The sequence below is a fragment of the Aotus nancymaae genome, unplaced genomic scaffold, assembly GCF_030222135.1.
Source record: "Aotus nancymaae isolate 86718 unplaced genomic scaffold, 86718_ANA_hifiasm-v0.15.2.pri h1tg000014l, whole genome shotgun sequence".
NCBI lineage: Eukaryota > Metazoa > Chordata > Mammalia > Primates > Aotidae > Aotus > Aotus nancymaae.
Window position 1 is genome coordinate 122751247 of NW_026988425.1, and position 16771 is coordinate 122768017.

General features: G+C 42.4%; 1 protein-coding gene across 5 annotated transcripts in view; it reads right to left on the minus strand.

Annotated features, from left to right (window-relative positions):
* Positions 1-8477, minus strand: part of TARS3 (threonyl-tRNA synthetase 3) — a 63919-nt gene extending 55442 nt beyond the window's left edge. For 3 of the 5 annotated variants that reach the window (XM_064376309.1, XM_064376310.1, XM_064376311.1), the window contains exons 1-3: positions 8373-8477; positions 6551-6747; positions 359-482 (exon numbers count right to left, since the gene is read on the minus strand). In XM_064376309.1, the coding sequence (XP_064232379.1) occupies positions 359-482; positions 6551-6747; positions 8373-8414 (363 nt within the window). In that variant the 5' untranslated portion in view covers positions 8415-8477. Of the gene's footprint in view, positions 1-358; positions 483-6550; positions 6748-8372 lie in introns of those variants that run through there. The other 2 variants (XM_064376312.1, XM_064376313.1) reach the window with 2 other exon arrangements.
* Positions 8478-16771: the final 8294 nt, after the last annotated feature.

The window sequence follows — 16771 nt, forward strand, 5'->3', positions numbered from 1 at the left end:
TGAGGTGGGAGGATCACCTGGGCCAGAGGAGGTCAAGGCTGCAGTGAGCCATGATTGCACCACTGCACTCCAGCCTGGGCAACAGAGTAAGACGGGGAGGGGAGGGGAGGGGAGGGGAGGGGAGGGGAGGGGAGGGGTGGGGAGGAAAAAGAAAGAAGGAAAAATATAGGCTACTTTAAAAACTGATATGTATTTGTATATATTCACGCCACAAACATTAAACATCAAAATTCAAATTTTAAATCTCAGAAAGCCCAAAAAAAACTCAGCGTTCTTGACTTCAATATGTGGCTTCTTATATAATGCAGTTTATAGCATAAGTACCCAAAGTTTGGCCATCTGATTTTTAAATACTCACAGTTTGAGCTTCCTCGTTATCAAATGGAAGCAACTCAAGAGAAGAGTCCCCTTCCAATGGGCGGTCCAGGTCCCACAATTCACCATTTACTTTGGCTACTACTGTGCTTTCCGCCAGTTCCTGACTAGAAGAGAAAAGCCACTTGGGAGTTAACCTTATCATTGCTACAGTGACTCCTTAAAATTAAAAGAATTTCAAGGGTGTTTTTTTTTAAGTGGATAGAAAGTACAAATGTAAGCTAACAGGACAGATACTTTTTGTTTTGTAACATTTATTTTACATAGAAAAGTAATATACATTCACTGTAAAAAAAAACATGTAAAACTGAGAAAGCACACAGGATAAAACAAAAATCGCATATAAATATCAGAAATCACTACTCATAACATTTTGGTACATTTCTAGCCAGTGGTTCTTCTACCTCCATCCACCCCACCCACACATGTGGTGTCTTTAAAAGCAGTTGCCAACATAATTGTATAGCTTGTGTTCTCTCTGCCATGCCTCAGATAGCCTTCCAAAGCAGTCTGGAAGTATCGTATTTATTAATGAAGCCTCCACTGCTGCACACTGAGGTAGCCTAACATTTGCTCTCATAGAGTATACCACACAGACATCTGTACACAGGCATCTTGTGACTTCCGTGACTGATTTCTGGGAATACGACCACAGAGTTGAAATTACTAGATCAAAGGGGATGTACCTTTGAAAGATTTCTGATAAATGTCATTTGAACACATCACTTCCATGGACCCTGATTTTTAAAATCTTTGTCACTGTGACATTGAAAATTGTTGTTTTGATTTAATTATTAAATTTGTTTCAGGCTTACAAGCTATTTTTACTTTTATAAACTATCTACTTCCTTTGCCTATTTTGTTTTGTTTTTTGTTTTTTGTTTTTGAGACAGAGTCTCGTTCTGTTGCCCAGGCTGGAGTGCAGTGGCGCAATCTCAGCTCACTGCAACCTCCATCTCCCAGGTTGAAGCCATTCTCCTGCCTCAGCCTGCCCACTAGCTGGGATTACAGGTGTGTGCCACCATGCCCAGCTAATTTTTGTATTTTTAGTAGAGATGGGGTTTCACCATGTTGGCCAGGATGGTCTTCTAGTGAGGTGCTGATCTCTTTCTTTCTCTTATTTTGTGTATCTTTTAAATAACATTTATTTTTTGAAAATTGTTGACAAAATTAAAAATTTTTTTAAATAAAATAGACCAATTTTTAACAGCCTATTAACAATTTATTTCAAACACACGTTAATTTAGTGACTAAAGCATTCTAACTTAAGGAAAACATTATTGTAAGAAATTATAAGGCAGGGCACAGTGGCTCACACCTGTAGTCCCAACACTCTGGGAGGCCAAAAGTTAAGAAAGGAAACCTGGAAAGCACAGAAAACACAAAGGAAAAAAATCACCTATAATTCCATCACCAAGGAATTACCATTGATGTTTTGTTTATATCTTTCCATGTTATTTAATACCTAGGAATAAAAATGTTTAATAGTATCATAATTGTTATTTTATAACCTACTTCTTAAACTTAAAAATAAATCACAGCACTTTCCCTAAAAGGAGACAGACTTCTAAAACATGATATTTAATAGTCACGGAGGAACCAATATTTGCTAGACATTTTCATTATTTTTATGGGTACTTTGGAGGGTGAGTAGCAATGAAAAATAATGCTGCAATGAACATTCTCAAACATATATTTTACTCAATTATTTTCTCAGGAAAAATTCTGGAAGTAAAACTGCTAGGTCCAGGGAAATGCATTTTTAGTCGTTTCTGTCAGAACATATTGCAAAATTTTCCTACCAGCAGAGTTACAAGAGTATCTTGTCTTTGAGTTATCATAAGGTTAGGTACTATTAAACTGTATCAATTCTACAATGTAATTTTGGTTTTTTGAGACAGAGTCTCACTTTGTCACCCAGGCTGGAGTACGATGGCACAATATTGGCTCACTGCAATCTCTGCCTCCCAGGTTCAAGTGATTCTTCTGACTCAACCTCCCAAGTAGCTGGGATTACAGGCACATGCCACCATGTCAAGCTACTTTTTGTATCTGTAGTAGAGACAGGGTTTTACCATATTTGGCTAGGCTGGTCTCAAACTCCTGACCCCAAGTGATCTGTCCACCTCCACCTCCCTCCCAAAGTGCTAGGATTACAGGTGTGAGCCACCATGCCCAGCCTACAATGTTATCTTTTAATTTACATTTCTGTGATTAACTTGAGCAGCAATACAGCATTGTTAGAAGGACACAGGTGAAAGGCCAACCTGGGTTTAAATACTGGATAATTTACTCAGCTTCTCTAAGCCTCAGTTTTCTTATCTATAAAATGGGGATTATAGGACCTTCCTCATACATTTATACTCAGGATTCTGTCATGTGTACATACGATAACAGGAACTTAATAAATGTTAGATGTTATTAATCAAGTAAAACTTTCTTTTCATTGTTACTGGCTGTCATAGATGGCTACGTGTTCCACAAACCCATTCTGCCCTTCTTCCACAGAAAGAGTTTTCCAGACTTCCTTGCAGCTAGATATGGCCACGTGGCCAAGTTTGGAGCCAATGGATAGAAGCAAAAGTCATGTGTGACACTTCTGTGTCTCATCATTAAGACAGTAGAGGCCACTTCTCCATCCTCTCTTTACCTTCTGGAGATGGGAACCCATGTGCTGTTCTTTCTGGACCATGCAGACAAGGGCAACATTGTATCAGACAGCTCAGCAACCAGATGGGAGAAATTTGGGTCCCCAAATGACTGTATGGAGAAGTGTCACCCAGTCAACCTGGACCACCCACGTCTAGACTGCTATATGAAAAAGGGACTTTGACCATATCCAAGCCACTGAGTTTTTTTGTGATGTCTCTGTTGTAGCAGCTTAGTATTTGTCTTAGGTAATACAGAAATAAGGACCTGGAAGTAAAAAACCACAACATGTGGCACTGGCTTAGCAGAGTGGCAGCGTAACAAGGAAACAGATGCTATAATATGGAAAGCCAATAACCTTTGTCATAGTGTAACAAAATATTTGATAAAACTTGCAGGCAGACCATGTGTCACAGTGCTTGTAGCACACAAGAAAAGCAGACATAAAAGGGGAGAGTGCTGGTATATAAACCCTGGGTAACTCTTGCTGCTTTCAGCATGAAGCTACCATAATGAGCTATCTCAGATGAAAACAATCTAGTTTGCAAGTAGAGACGGAAGGGATAGGGAGGCTCCCTTTGCCCGTGTCCTGTAATTCAATTGACTAAAAGATTAGAAATGTGGGATTATGCAAGGTTTTGGAAAGACAATCTTCTTTCCCAAACAGCAGGAGGGACAGGCATTGACAGCCCTTCTCAAAGGCCACACATAAATACAGACAATAGAGGCCAGTGGGACTGCAAGGGTAAGAGAGCAAGAGTGCCTACCTCCCACAAGCCTGTTGCTTCATATGACCTCAGTCCATTAAACAAGGAGAGAGGAATGAGCCAAATACAAAAGCTGTGACATAACAGGGTGAGAAGTCTCTGTTTAGAAGATTCTTTAAGTGAGATTACTTTCATGTGGAACTGATTAGCTGCAAACAGACCAGAAGCCTACTACAGTTAACTGATCATGGAAATTATATTGCCAAACAAATTATAAGCCCAGCTCACAAATATCTGTGACTATGTGATCCCTAAAGGAACCCTCAGGTCCCAAGTGTGCACCATAGAACTGAGCTGTGCAAACTGCACAGACCCCAAGAGGACAAACTGTCGTGCACTTTAGATGTGACAAATGAGGGTAATGGCTAACTCTGAACTTCCCAAAGAGCAAAATCGGGGCCCATGGAGGAGCATGGACAAGACTGCTGCTTCCAGAGAACCAAGGGTGAACAGATGGGCTGACACAAGCACTAACCGCTGCCAGGCTGTGGGGCCTCACAGTCGCTTCAAGCAGAATCTGATGACTTCTCTAAAACACTGTCTGCCATATTTCTCCTTTTTTTCCCAAACACACACTTTGTGATTGTCTTCTGTGCACTGTATACATGTGTAGTGTGAGCAGACCTGTCTATTAGTTTGTTGCTAGAATACAAGTGGTCAGCCTGATGGGAGGTGTTCTGTACATCACTTGGAAATCCCAGGCTTTGAGCTATGGCACTTAAGAGTTGACTCACTTGGGGAGTGAGTGTGTCAGATGTTGAAGAGTTCCCACAGATATCTGGACGTCAGAGGGGCAGACTGTGGCAGACTCCCTGTTGTTTCATAAACCATTCCTCTCTTCCATGGTGTAAAGGCTTTAGCTGGACATGTAGCTGGGTGGCCAATAGAGCTAAATTCCCATTCTCTCTTACAGCCAGGCATGGCCATGTGACTAAATGTGAGCTAACAGGATGGAAGTAGAAATTAAAGCAAGCCACTATGGGGTCTTGGCCTCAAAGCATCATTGTTCTCCAGCTTCTCTTCCTGCTGACTGCAGGCAGGCCCATGCAGGGACCCAGGTTCCACTGCTAGACACAAACAAACCCTACCTAGGGGACAGCAGATCAACAAGATGGAAGGAAGCTGGATCCACAAATAACTGCATGGACCAGAAATGTCCACCAAGATGGACTGGTCACTTCTAGACCATTAGCTTGCATCAGAAGTCCCTGGAGGGCTCATAAAAACAGATAGCTGATCAATTCAGGGGGTTTGAGGTAGGGCCCCCAAATTTGTTTTTTGGTTTTTTTTGACAGTCTCCCTCTGTCACCCAGGCTGGAGCGCAATGGTGCAATCTTGCCTCGCTGCAACCTCCACCTCCTGGGTTCAAGCAATTCTCCTGCCTCAGCCTCCCAAGTACCTGGGATTACAGGCACCCGCCACCACGCCCAGCTAATTTTTTGTATTTTTAGTAGTGATGGTGTTTCACCATGTTGGCCAGGCTGGACTCGAACTCCTGACCTCAGGTGATCCAGCGGCCTTGGCCGCCCAAAGTGCTGGGATTACAGGCATAAGCCACCACGCCTGGCCAAATGTGCTTTTCTAAAAAGTTTCCAGATGCCCATGCTGCTGGTCTGGCAACTACACTTTGAGAAATACTGTCCTAACACATTTAACATGTAATCTGACTCTCCATGAGAAAACAAACTTATTCATGCCTCAAAACCTATTTTTTCCTAGCACATCATTTCTCCTGGAAAACATGAAAACAGGTTGGGAGAGCATTTAACAATATGATGAGTTCAGAAATACAATCCTAGCCATCGTTTTCAAAGAAAATCTGAGAATTTCAATTGTTGAAGCAGTTTGCTTTTTAAATGATAAACATTTATTTACATGGCATTAAATACAATTGTATAGAAGCTATATAACTGTATTTATATAATAGCTTCTATACAATTGAATTTAACACTAGGAATTAACATTAGTCAAAACAATATAACTTCACTAATGTATCTAATTTCTAGAAAGGTCAAAGGACTTTTCCAGGATTGATAATAACTCTAACACATGTACCCACCTTCAGTCTATAATTAAAAGACCTGTAAAAACTCATGGAAATTATTTGATTGATGAATAAAGTCAGTGTAAAATGGCCTGTCAAGAATTACAGATTTTTTTTCTCTCCTATATATTTTTATTAGAACAGGAAATCACTGTGTTCTGATATTCAACTACTTATTTAAATGGCCTTTGGAGAAGCCAGAGGGAAAAAAAAAATTACATTTAATTTATTCAACTGAATAAGAAAGATATATATTTTTTAGCTGATATGGTTTGGCTGTGTGACTACCCAAACCTCATCTTGAACTGTACTTCCCCAAATCCCCACGTGTTGTGGGAGGGACCCGGTGGGAGGTAACTGAATCATGGGGGCAGTAACCTCCATGCTGTTCTTTGATAGTGAGTGCATTCTCATGAGATCTGATGGTTTTATAAGGGGTTTTCCCCCACTTTGCTCTGCACTTCTCCTTGCTGCTGCCATATGAAGAAAGACAAACTTGCTTCCCCTTCTGCCATGATTGTAAGTTTCCTGAGGCCTCCCAGCCCTGCTGAATTGTGAGTCAATTAAACCTTTTTTCTTTATAAATTACTCAGTCTCAGGTATGTCCTTTCAGCAGCATGAGAATCGACTAATGTTAGCGGTCCCTAAGAAAACATTTTCCCCAGGCTCCAGTATAATTATTTAATATTGAATATCTTTCCACTCTATGATTTACCTAATTTCAGCAGCCACTTGGTAAGGCGTTGTTTTCCAGACTTCCCCTTCCACTGTTTGCCCATCGGCCACTCTTACTGTGATCACATTGCTTCTATCTCCCTTTTTTCCATAAATGGCAAGTAAAAGCTGATGGTCTTTCTTCAATATTTCAAAAAGATTCAATCTTTCTTTTATGAAACTTGGTTGATGTTTCACCTGAAAATTATTAGAACATAATGAGATTAATATATACAGCCCACTATTTTCTAGCTGCTCAGCTCTGAATCAGCTCTGCCCCCTCACTGCTTTCCCAGCATACCATAGGTCTAGCCTCTGTTGCTCTACAGATGATCCCAAACTTATCACAGTTTGAATTACGGTTTTTCTTTTCTTTTTTTTTTGAGAAGTCTCACTCTCTCGCCCAGGCTGGAGTGCAGTGGCGAGATCTCAGCTCACTGCAACCTCCACCTCCCAGGTTCAAGTGATTCTCCTGCCTCAGCCTCCCAAGTAGCAAGGACTACAGGTGCACCCCACCACACCCAGCTAATTTTTTTTTTTTTTTTAAGTAAAGACAGAGTTTCACCATGTTGGCCAGGATGGTCTTGATCTCTTGACCTTGTGATCCACCAGCCTCGGCCTCCCAAAGTGCTGGGATTACAGGCATGAGCCAACATGCCCGATCATTTTTTGTTGTTGTTGTTGTTGTTTTGAGATGGAGTCTTGCTTTGTTGCCCAGGCTGAAGTGCAGTGGTGCGAAGTCAGCTCACTGGCACCTCTGCCTCATAGGTTCAAGTGATTTTCCTGCCTCGGCCCCCTGAGTAGCTGGGATTACAAGCACATGCCACCCCACCCGGCTCATTTTGTATTTGTAGTAGAGATGGGGTTTCGCCATGTTGACCAGGCTGGAACTCCTGACCTCAAATGATCCACCTGCCTTGGCCTCCCAGAGTACTGGGATTACAGGCATGAGCCAACACGCCCGGCCATGACTTTTCAACTACAATGATACTGTAAAAGTAATATTAATATTCATACAACCATTCTGTTTTTCACTCAGTAGAGATATTCAACACTTCCTAATAAAATAGGCTTTGTATTAGAGGATTTTGCCCAACTGTAAGCTAATGTAAGTGTTCTGAGCACTTTTAAGGTAGGCTAGGCTAAGCTATGATGATCACTAGCTTAGATGTATTAAATACATTTTTAACTCATATTGGGTTTATTGGGACTTAATCAAACTGTAAGACTAGGAGTGTATGTACTTCCCAACTCCAAAAAACTCCTCTCTGCTTATCTAATTTCTTCTTAGCTCTTAAGGTCCACCTCAAAGCCCACCTCTTCTACCTACTTCACCCACTGGCACCTCCCTTTTCCACTGTTTACAGAACGTGTACAGTCACACATTACAGCATTTACTTGTACACTATCGTACTGTTTCCTAGTTGATGTCCTGAGTCTCCCTGAACTCCACAACCAGATTGGTGTCTTTGGGCCCAGGTATTTCTCCTTCACTCCTAGCAAATGTTGATGCCAGATAAACACTTTCCGGTTGTTTTAATAATTTATACACAAAAGCAAAGTAGCTAGTTTCTTGAATACAACGAAAATAAAGAGTTCTGCTTGCACAACTTAAATGGATTAAATACAGGTGTTTATTAAATATGGGCAGCTCATTTCTGGAGACATCTCAAATTTAAGGCTTGAAAAGTTTTAAAAACACCAGTATAACCCAAATAATAATTTGATCAGTAATTTTTGTTGGAAATCCTGGGTAATTAACTATACACACATATTTGAAATTACAGGTAGTATTTTATATTGTTTCCATAGCAACAACTTACCTCGCTGTCAGGCTCGCTTTCCTTCATTTTCTTCTTTTTCATGTCCTTTTCTCGGCTTTGACTAGAAGGAGGCTGAAAGATAAATTATAAATGACTCACATCAATAAATAAAAAGCAACACAGCTTAAGAAGAAGAGAGCCATGCCAGCAGGCTGCAAGTGCCCATGTTTAGAGGCTCATAGCTGGCTCTCCTGACCACAACCTACAACTCTCAATGGGCAGGTCATTTTCCAGGGTTCAGTCCTTCCCGTCTGTGCATTTCTTTCACACTGTTGCTAAGCATATTTAATATATTTTGCTCTTGAAAAAATTTTGTCCTGAACTTTAAACAAACAATGTGGCTGGAAAATGTGTGGTTGCTGCCTGCCACTTCAAATGCACTATTTCATGAAGACGTTGCTAGTTCACCACAGCTCTCTCTCCTAAAGGACTACAGAACATCTCACAGCCTGAGAAGCTTCAGGACTCAGAAAGTTTACGATGTTAAAAGAAGATAATTTATCCTTTCTAAAATCATAAAAATATTGTATTAAACAACAATGTTGGTCGGCCGTGGTGGGTCACGCCTGTAATCCCAGCACTTTGGGAGGCCGAGGCAGGCGGATCACGAGATCAGGAGTTCGAGACCAAACTGGCCAACATGGTGAAACCCTGTCTCTACGAAAAATACAAAAATTAGCCGGGCGTGATGGCGGGTGCCTGTAATCCCAGCTACTCGGGAAGCTGAGATAGGAGAATCGTTTGAACCCGAGAGGCGGAGGCTGCAGTGAGCAGAGATCACGCCACTGCACTCCACCCTGGGTGACAGGGAGAGACTGTCTCAAAAAAATCAAAACAAAACAAAAACAACGTTAAATATACAGGTATCCTCTCAAGATAGGCCACTAAAACAAGGGCACAAAAAGCTTAAACTTCTCGTCCAAAAAAAACCACCACCAACAAAAAAGAACCAGAGGGAATGAAAGAGTTTACATACGCAGCTGTCTTTCTGCCCAAGGAAAGAATAATGAGTTTTAAACACTTCAGCATTTTTTCAAACAAATGAAAACACCATTTCTGCTACTGAAAAAGATGTGTGGCAGGGTCTCTAACGGAAGAGTTGAGAAATCAACAGCATTTAGTAAACTGGGCGACTGCTGGAAATCCAGCGGCTCCCCAGGCCGCACCGGAGCACAGGCAGGGCAGGGCAGCCGCAGGGCACTGGGCAGGCACTGGGCGGACACTCCCCCGGGGCGCCCCCGCACCTGTCCCCGGAGTTGCAAGCCGCTCGGTGCGCACCATCTCGGCCCGCCCCGCTCGCGTCCTCTCCTGCTTCCCCGCCGCCCGGTTACCTGCGCGCCGGGCCCCGTGCGCCCGGCCTCCTCCAGCGCCGCCGCCCGCGCCGCGCTCCCCAGCGTGGCCTGGCGGCTCAGCTCCTCGGCCAGGCACAGCCGCAGGCGGCACAGGCGGTGGCGCAGGTCGCGGTTCTCGGCCCGGAGCTGCGCCACCTCCCGCGTGAGGCACGGCCCCTCCGCCTGGCCGCGGTCGGGCGCATTCAGCTGCTCGTCCCTCAGGCGCTGGACCTCCGCCCACAGCCAGCGGATGTCCTCCTCCTGCCGCTCCAGGCGCGACGCCACGGCCTCCGCCGCCAGGGCCTCGGCCGCCATCGCGCGCGCTCCCTCAGGCACCGACGCCGAGTGGGGTGCCCGCGACTGCGACGAGGGCGGCGAGGGCGACGCGGCGACTCAACGCAGGGAAGAAGACTGCGCGCCCGGGAGAGGCGGGGCGATGGGATGGGGGCGGAGCCGAGGCCGGATACGTTGCAGGGGCGGGGAGCTGGGCGGGGAGGGGCAGGACGCTGGATGAGGAGGGGAGGGGCCTAAACTAGATACCCCGCTCGGCGGGGCGGGGCCTGAGGCCAGGCCCACCGTGGGGTTGGGGGCTATGACTTCCGCCTGGGCAGTAGGGAAATGGGGTCTGAAGGGCCTCCCCTACCTTTCGAGGCCTGTCTAGGTGCTACTGGCAGTAGCTTTAGTCCGTTGAAACGAAAATCTTCCAAAAACTTGCAAAAAGGCCATCATCTGCGTTCTCCAAAAAGGCTTCACCATTTCTCCCTCTTGAATTCTGGCAGTCACCGTTCTATCACCTTGCAAACAGGTTCTAAAAAGTGGCCATTAAAAATGGACTTTCTGGCCTTTCATGTCAAAATTGCCCATGTGCAGAGGCCGCTCGGCCAGGGCACATAGAAAATCGCTATGAAATCTAAATCTGACCAGCACGAAATTGCTAGCTCCACGAGTCTAGGACAAATACCACACGTGTCTTTGTATCCCTCATAACAGTGAACATGAAACTTCCTGGAGCAGGAACTCAAATTGATTTTTATCACTATTCTTAGGCTTAGGATGTGACAAACACTGTTCCCAACTCTTTGTAATAGTAGTAACTCCTTTAATCCTCATAACAAGAGATACTGTTATATCCGCTTATAGCTGGAGAAATGGAAGCACAAAGAGACTGTTACTTGACTAACTTCACACAGCCACTACATGACAAAGGTGGAATTCAAACTCAGATAGTCTAATGCCAATTTCTATGCACTTAACACTATGGTGCTTTTCAACTTTGGCAGAATTTAATCTAACATGTCATATAATGTGATACAGGTAAAAATGGCCAGAGTCCTGAAATGAGAGAGCTTAGCTTGAACTGGTGTAGTTTGAAAAAGGGAGAAATTGCTCTGGAAAATAAAGGTTAGGATGTGTTAGCAAGGAGGAAAGGCAGGTAAATTCCACCCTAGGAGCAGAATCAGTGCAGGAGAAGGAGTGGAGAAGGACAAGCTCATTGGATTAAGCCAAGTGGAATCCCAAACAGCACTCCATGAAGTTTGGTGATAACCAATACCACTGTGTCTTTCTTAGTCCTTCCTCAGGAAGCGTCTGCATACAGTCACACAGGACCCACTGGCTCCTCATTACTCCTCATTATTCATCATTTCTCAACCCAGTGCCATTGATTTTCTGCTTCTGCCATTCTACCATGACCAACACATCATCAAATGTCATGAACCCACTTAAGCCACCCCAGAATTTCCTTAGGACCCTTTGGAATTTGTCTCTCTTGGGCCTCCACTTCCAATCCCTAGGGGACCACCAGTCTGCTTCCTGTCACTAAAGGTCAGTTTGCATTTTCTAGATTTTCTATAAATGGAAGCACACAGTATGTCCTCCTTTTGTTTAGCTACTTTCACTCAGCATAATAATTTTTTTTTTTTTTTTTTTTTTTTGAGATGGAGTTTTGCTCTTGTTACCCAGGCTGGAGTGCAATGGCACGATCTCGGCTCACCGCAACCTCCGCCTCCTGGGTTCAGGCAATTCTCCTGCCTCAGCCTCCTGAGTAGCTGGGATTACAGGCACGCGCCACCGTGCCCAGCTAATTTTTTGTATTTTTAGTAGAGACGGGGTTTCACTATGTTGACCAGGATGGTCTCGATCTGTTGACCTCGTGATCCACCCGCCTCGGCCTCCCAAAGTGCTGAGAGTACAGGCGTGAGCCATCGCGCCCGGCCTCAGCACAATAATTTTAATATTTACCTATGTTTGTGGGTATCTATCATTATTTCTGTTGTTTTATTTCTGAGTAGTATTCCATTGTATGGATATACTATAATTTGTTTATTCATTTATTGATGGAAAATTTGAGTTATTTCCAGGTTTGGACTAGGATCACACAATACCCAATGAGCCCATTGGGTTTCCAAACTCACATTGTGGTTATTTTCTCGTTCCAGAATGCAGAGTTTGAATAGACATACTCCAAACTGGCAGAACCCCTACAATATTTTCCTGACCCTCAAACATAAGGCTATTCTGGTAGGAAAGGCCAAGCAGAAACCACTAGAACTTTCTCAACATACAAAAATAGCAAATCAAAAGCAATACGGCATTTCTGAAGGAATTGCAGATATTACTGCTGCCCTCAAGAACCTGAAAGATGCAGGGGTGGTGATTCTCATCACATCCCATTTAGCTTACCTTACCAGCCCATTCACATTTAGCCTGTGTAGAAGACAAATGGATGTTAGGGAATTATAGTAGATGAATATAAATTTAATTAGGTGGTGATTCCAGTTGCAACTGCTCTTCCAGATATGATTTCATTGGTGGAGTAAATCAGCATAACCTCTGGCACCTGATATGCACCTACTGAGCTAGCTGATGCTTCTCTCTTTATACCTGTTAGTTAAGGGCTATCAAGCACCATTTTATTTCATCTGACAAGGCTGGCAATACATCTTCACAGGGTATCACCTCAAGACAATATAAACTCTTTAGTTTTATATGATAATCTAGTCCATAAGGACTTCGATTGCTGCTGTATTCCATAGGACATCATGCTGGTGTCCTATCATTGATGATAGCATGCTGATTTTCCCTGATGAGCAGGAATCTGACTGTAGTCACCTTGATAAGGCACATGGAGGTCATAGAGAAGGAAATATATCCTCAAATGTGAAAATCCAGAGGGCTATCACCTCAGTGAAATTTCTAGGCATTCAGTAGTTCAGAGCGTTTAGATATGTCATTTCCAAGGTTGAGGAAAAATTACTTCTTTTTACTAAAAGTCATAATGCCTAATGGGCCTCTTTGGAGGCAACATACACCTTATTTGGACATATTTTTCTAAACCAATTACTATATAACTCAAAAGACTGCCAGTGCTAAGTAAGACAGAACCTAAGAAGATTCTGAAACAGGTAATGCTGCTCTGCAAGCAACTTTTCTATATGGACCACATGAACAACAGATCTGAAGGTGCTTGAAATGTCTGCAGCAGATAAGAGTCATCCAACCTAGAGTGCAGTGGTAGGATCTTGGCTCATTGCAACCTCAACCTGCTGGGCTCAAGCAATCCTCCCACCTCAGCCTCCTGAGTAGCTGGGACTACAGATGCATACCACCATGCCCAGCTAGTTTTAAAAAATTTTGTAGTGATGGGGTCTTGCTATGTTGCCCGGGCTGGTCTTGAACTCCTGGCCTCAAGTGATCTTTCCACCTTGACCTCCCAAAGTGTTGGGACTACAGGCATGAGCCACCAGGGCTGGCCCATATAGAACTTTTAATGGGTCCTTATGGGTGAATCACAGCATAATCCTTTGGACCAGGGAGAAAAGTATGCCATTCTCTGCAGATAACTATTCTGCTTTTGAGAAGCAGCTTCTGGTTTGCTATTGGGCTGTAGTAGAGGTTGAATGCTTCATCAGAGACCATGAAATTACCATGCCACCCAAGTTTCCCTCCATGAATTGAAGGTTATTTGACCTATCAAGCCATAAGGTTGGGTATATACAGCAGCATTCTATCATTAAGTAAAAGAGGTATATGCCAGCTCAGGCTCAAACAGATTATGTACACGTTTTTGGCATAAATAAAGTCACCCATATGACCACAACTCCTGTGGCCTCATGAGAAGTTTTATATGACCAGTTGGTTGAGGAGGGTAAAATTTGGCCTTGATTTACAGACAGTACTGCACTCTCGTGGAGTGGAAGCTTCTTCAGGTTCATTCCTGAGACATTGAATTGTTTCCTTGCTTTTTGGTACAATAAAATGTTCCGGGTTCATCTTATACTCAAGGAATCTATCATTTCTCCAAGGTGGCCTAGTTCCTTTTAAAGGGAATTAGTATTTAAATCACACAATGTGAGTCCTGGCAGCAGTCCTTGTTTCTAGGACTTTTCTGTATTTAGGATTGCCAGATAAAATATACAGTGCACATTTACATATGAACTTCAGATAAACAAAAAATAATGTTTATATAAATATGTCCCATGCAATATTTGGGACATATGCTAAAAAATTATTCAAGCAAAAAAGCATTAAACGAGACAAAGAAGGACACTTTGTAATATTAAGTGCCACATTTCACAGTGAAAATATAGCAATTGTGAATATCTATACACCAAATTACACACCTGTAATTTGAAAAAAACTACAGAAAACTAAAGGAGAAATACAAACACGCTAATAAAAGGAAAATAACAAACCACTCTCTGAGTACATTCAAGTGCATACACAAAAAAATAAGGACGTAAAAGACCCAAACAATATAATTACAAAGTAGATATTTTGAATATATTCACATTATGAATATGTATATATAAATATGTATCTCTATATATAAACTATACCCTGAAAATGGAAGATGCACCTAAACAAATGTGTAGATTCTTCATATAAATTGATCATACAGTAGGGCTCAAGAAAGACCTCAGTAGGTTTCATAAAGTAGAAATGTTAGATACAACACTCTTAGACCCCAATGCAATAAAATTAGATATTAAAAATAAAACAAAAAACAATAAAAAGGTTTTTCACATGGAAATTTCAAAACTCTTAAGCATCTCTTTGTTGAAAAGGGACATAAAAAAGGAAAGTATAGACTTTCTTTAAAATAACGATAACGAAAATACTATCAATCTATCAACACATAGATCAGTAGTCAGGAAAAAATTCACAATTCTAACACCTATATTGGTAAAAACAAAAGAATGAAAATAAATTCTCATTGGAAAAATTGAGAAAACAGCAAAATAAACCAATGACAACATTCTAATAACACTAAATATACATTGCTTCTTCAACTCAGCAATCCGACTTCTAGAAATTTATTCTGAAGATACAAGAATGCAAAAATGCATGTGCACAAAAATTCAGTATAAGAGTATTTGTAATTGTAAAGTACCTCATAGGAGATTGGTTCAGTAAGCTATAGTACACAAACATAATGGAGCATCATGCAGCTGATATGGAACAATTTCCAGGAGATACTATGAAACAAAAAAAGTAACGTTCAAAAGAGCACGTGTAATATGTTACATGTTTCATAAGAAAAAAGAGAAGATAGAAAATATGCATATATCTGCTTACCGGCACAAAAAGAAACAGAATATAAACTAGAAAACAATGAATTTGGTTATCTACAAGGAGAAAACCAAGAGATAAAAGTACAGATCTCTAATACCTTTCCCCACGAAAGGGCTCCTGGCAGAAGGGCCTGTTCCAGAGCTGGGACACTGTCTTAGTCCATTTGTGTTGCTATAAAGAAATGCCTGAGGCTGGATAATTTGTAAAGAAAAGAGGTGTATTTGGCTCACAGTTCTGCAGCAGGCTATACAAGAAGCATGGCACCAGCACCTGCATCTGGCGAGGACTTCAGGAATCTTCTAGTCATGACAGAAGGCAAAGGGGAGCCCACATGTGCAAACGTCATAGAACAGGAGAGCAGAAGCAAGAAAGAAGGGATGGAGATGCCAGTCTCTTTTCAACAATTAGTTCTTACAGGTGCTAAGAGTCAGAGCTCAATCATTACCATGAGGACGGCACCAAGCTGTTCATAAGGGATCTGTCTCATGACCCAGACACCTCCCACTAGGCCCTACCTGCAACACTGGGGTGAAATTTCAACATGAGATTTGGAGGGGACAAATACCCAAACGATATCAGACATGTAGGTTCAAGATAAGCCTGGAACACCTTGTTCTGCTGGAAATTAAGGAAGCACTCCCCACAAAAATGAGGGAACATGATACAAGGATATAGGAACCAGCTCAAAGGAATCCCACTGGCCAAACCATTTGAACTTCAAAAATAATTGGCCGGGTGTGGTGGCTCACGCCTGTAATCCCAGCACTTTGGGAGGCCAAGGTGGGCGGATGATGAGGTCAGGAGATCGAGACCATCTTGGCTAACACAGTCAAATCTCGTCTCTACTAAAAATACAAAAATTTAGCTTGGCTTGGTGGCGCATGCCTACAGTCCCAGCTACTCGGGAGGCTGAGGCAGGAGAATCGCTTGAACCTGGGAAGCGGAGGTTGCAGTGAGGCAAGATCACGTGACTGCACTACAGCCTGGGCAACAGAGCGAGACTCCATCACAAAATAATAAGAATAATTAAGTACAGTAATGAATTGTAAACCATTAAAAAATATAGGAACTCACGAGTCCATAGCGATAATAGCAAAAAACGGGAGAGAAGCCAGAGCTCAGTTTATAGCCTAATGCCAAGAACTAAACGGCAAACACAGAGTAAATGTGCAATTAGAAAACCAGCGCTTTGCCATCTTCAGAGTAAAGACAGGATCAGACAAGAATCGTCATGCTGAGTCTAGGGGACAGTGCTGAAAAGTGGCAGGATACTGGCATGGACATAAAATGTTAACTAGTTGGGGGGAAACCCCGCAAGAGCAGAGGCAAGGGTCTGAAGCCTCAGACTGTTCTCATAGAAAATTAGAAATAGAGTTACATAGCTATTCCTATATATAATCATATAGCTATTCATATGTAATCGTAAATATATACATGTATCTAATCATATAATCTTTAATCTTACTAATAAGTCTCAGGTCAAGAAGTATGGGA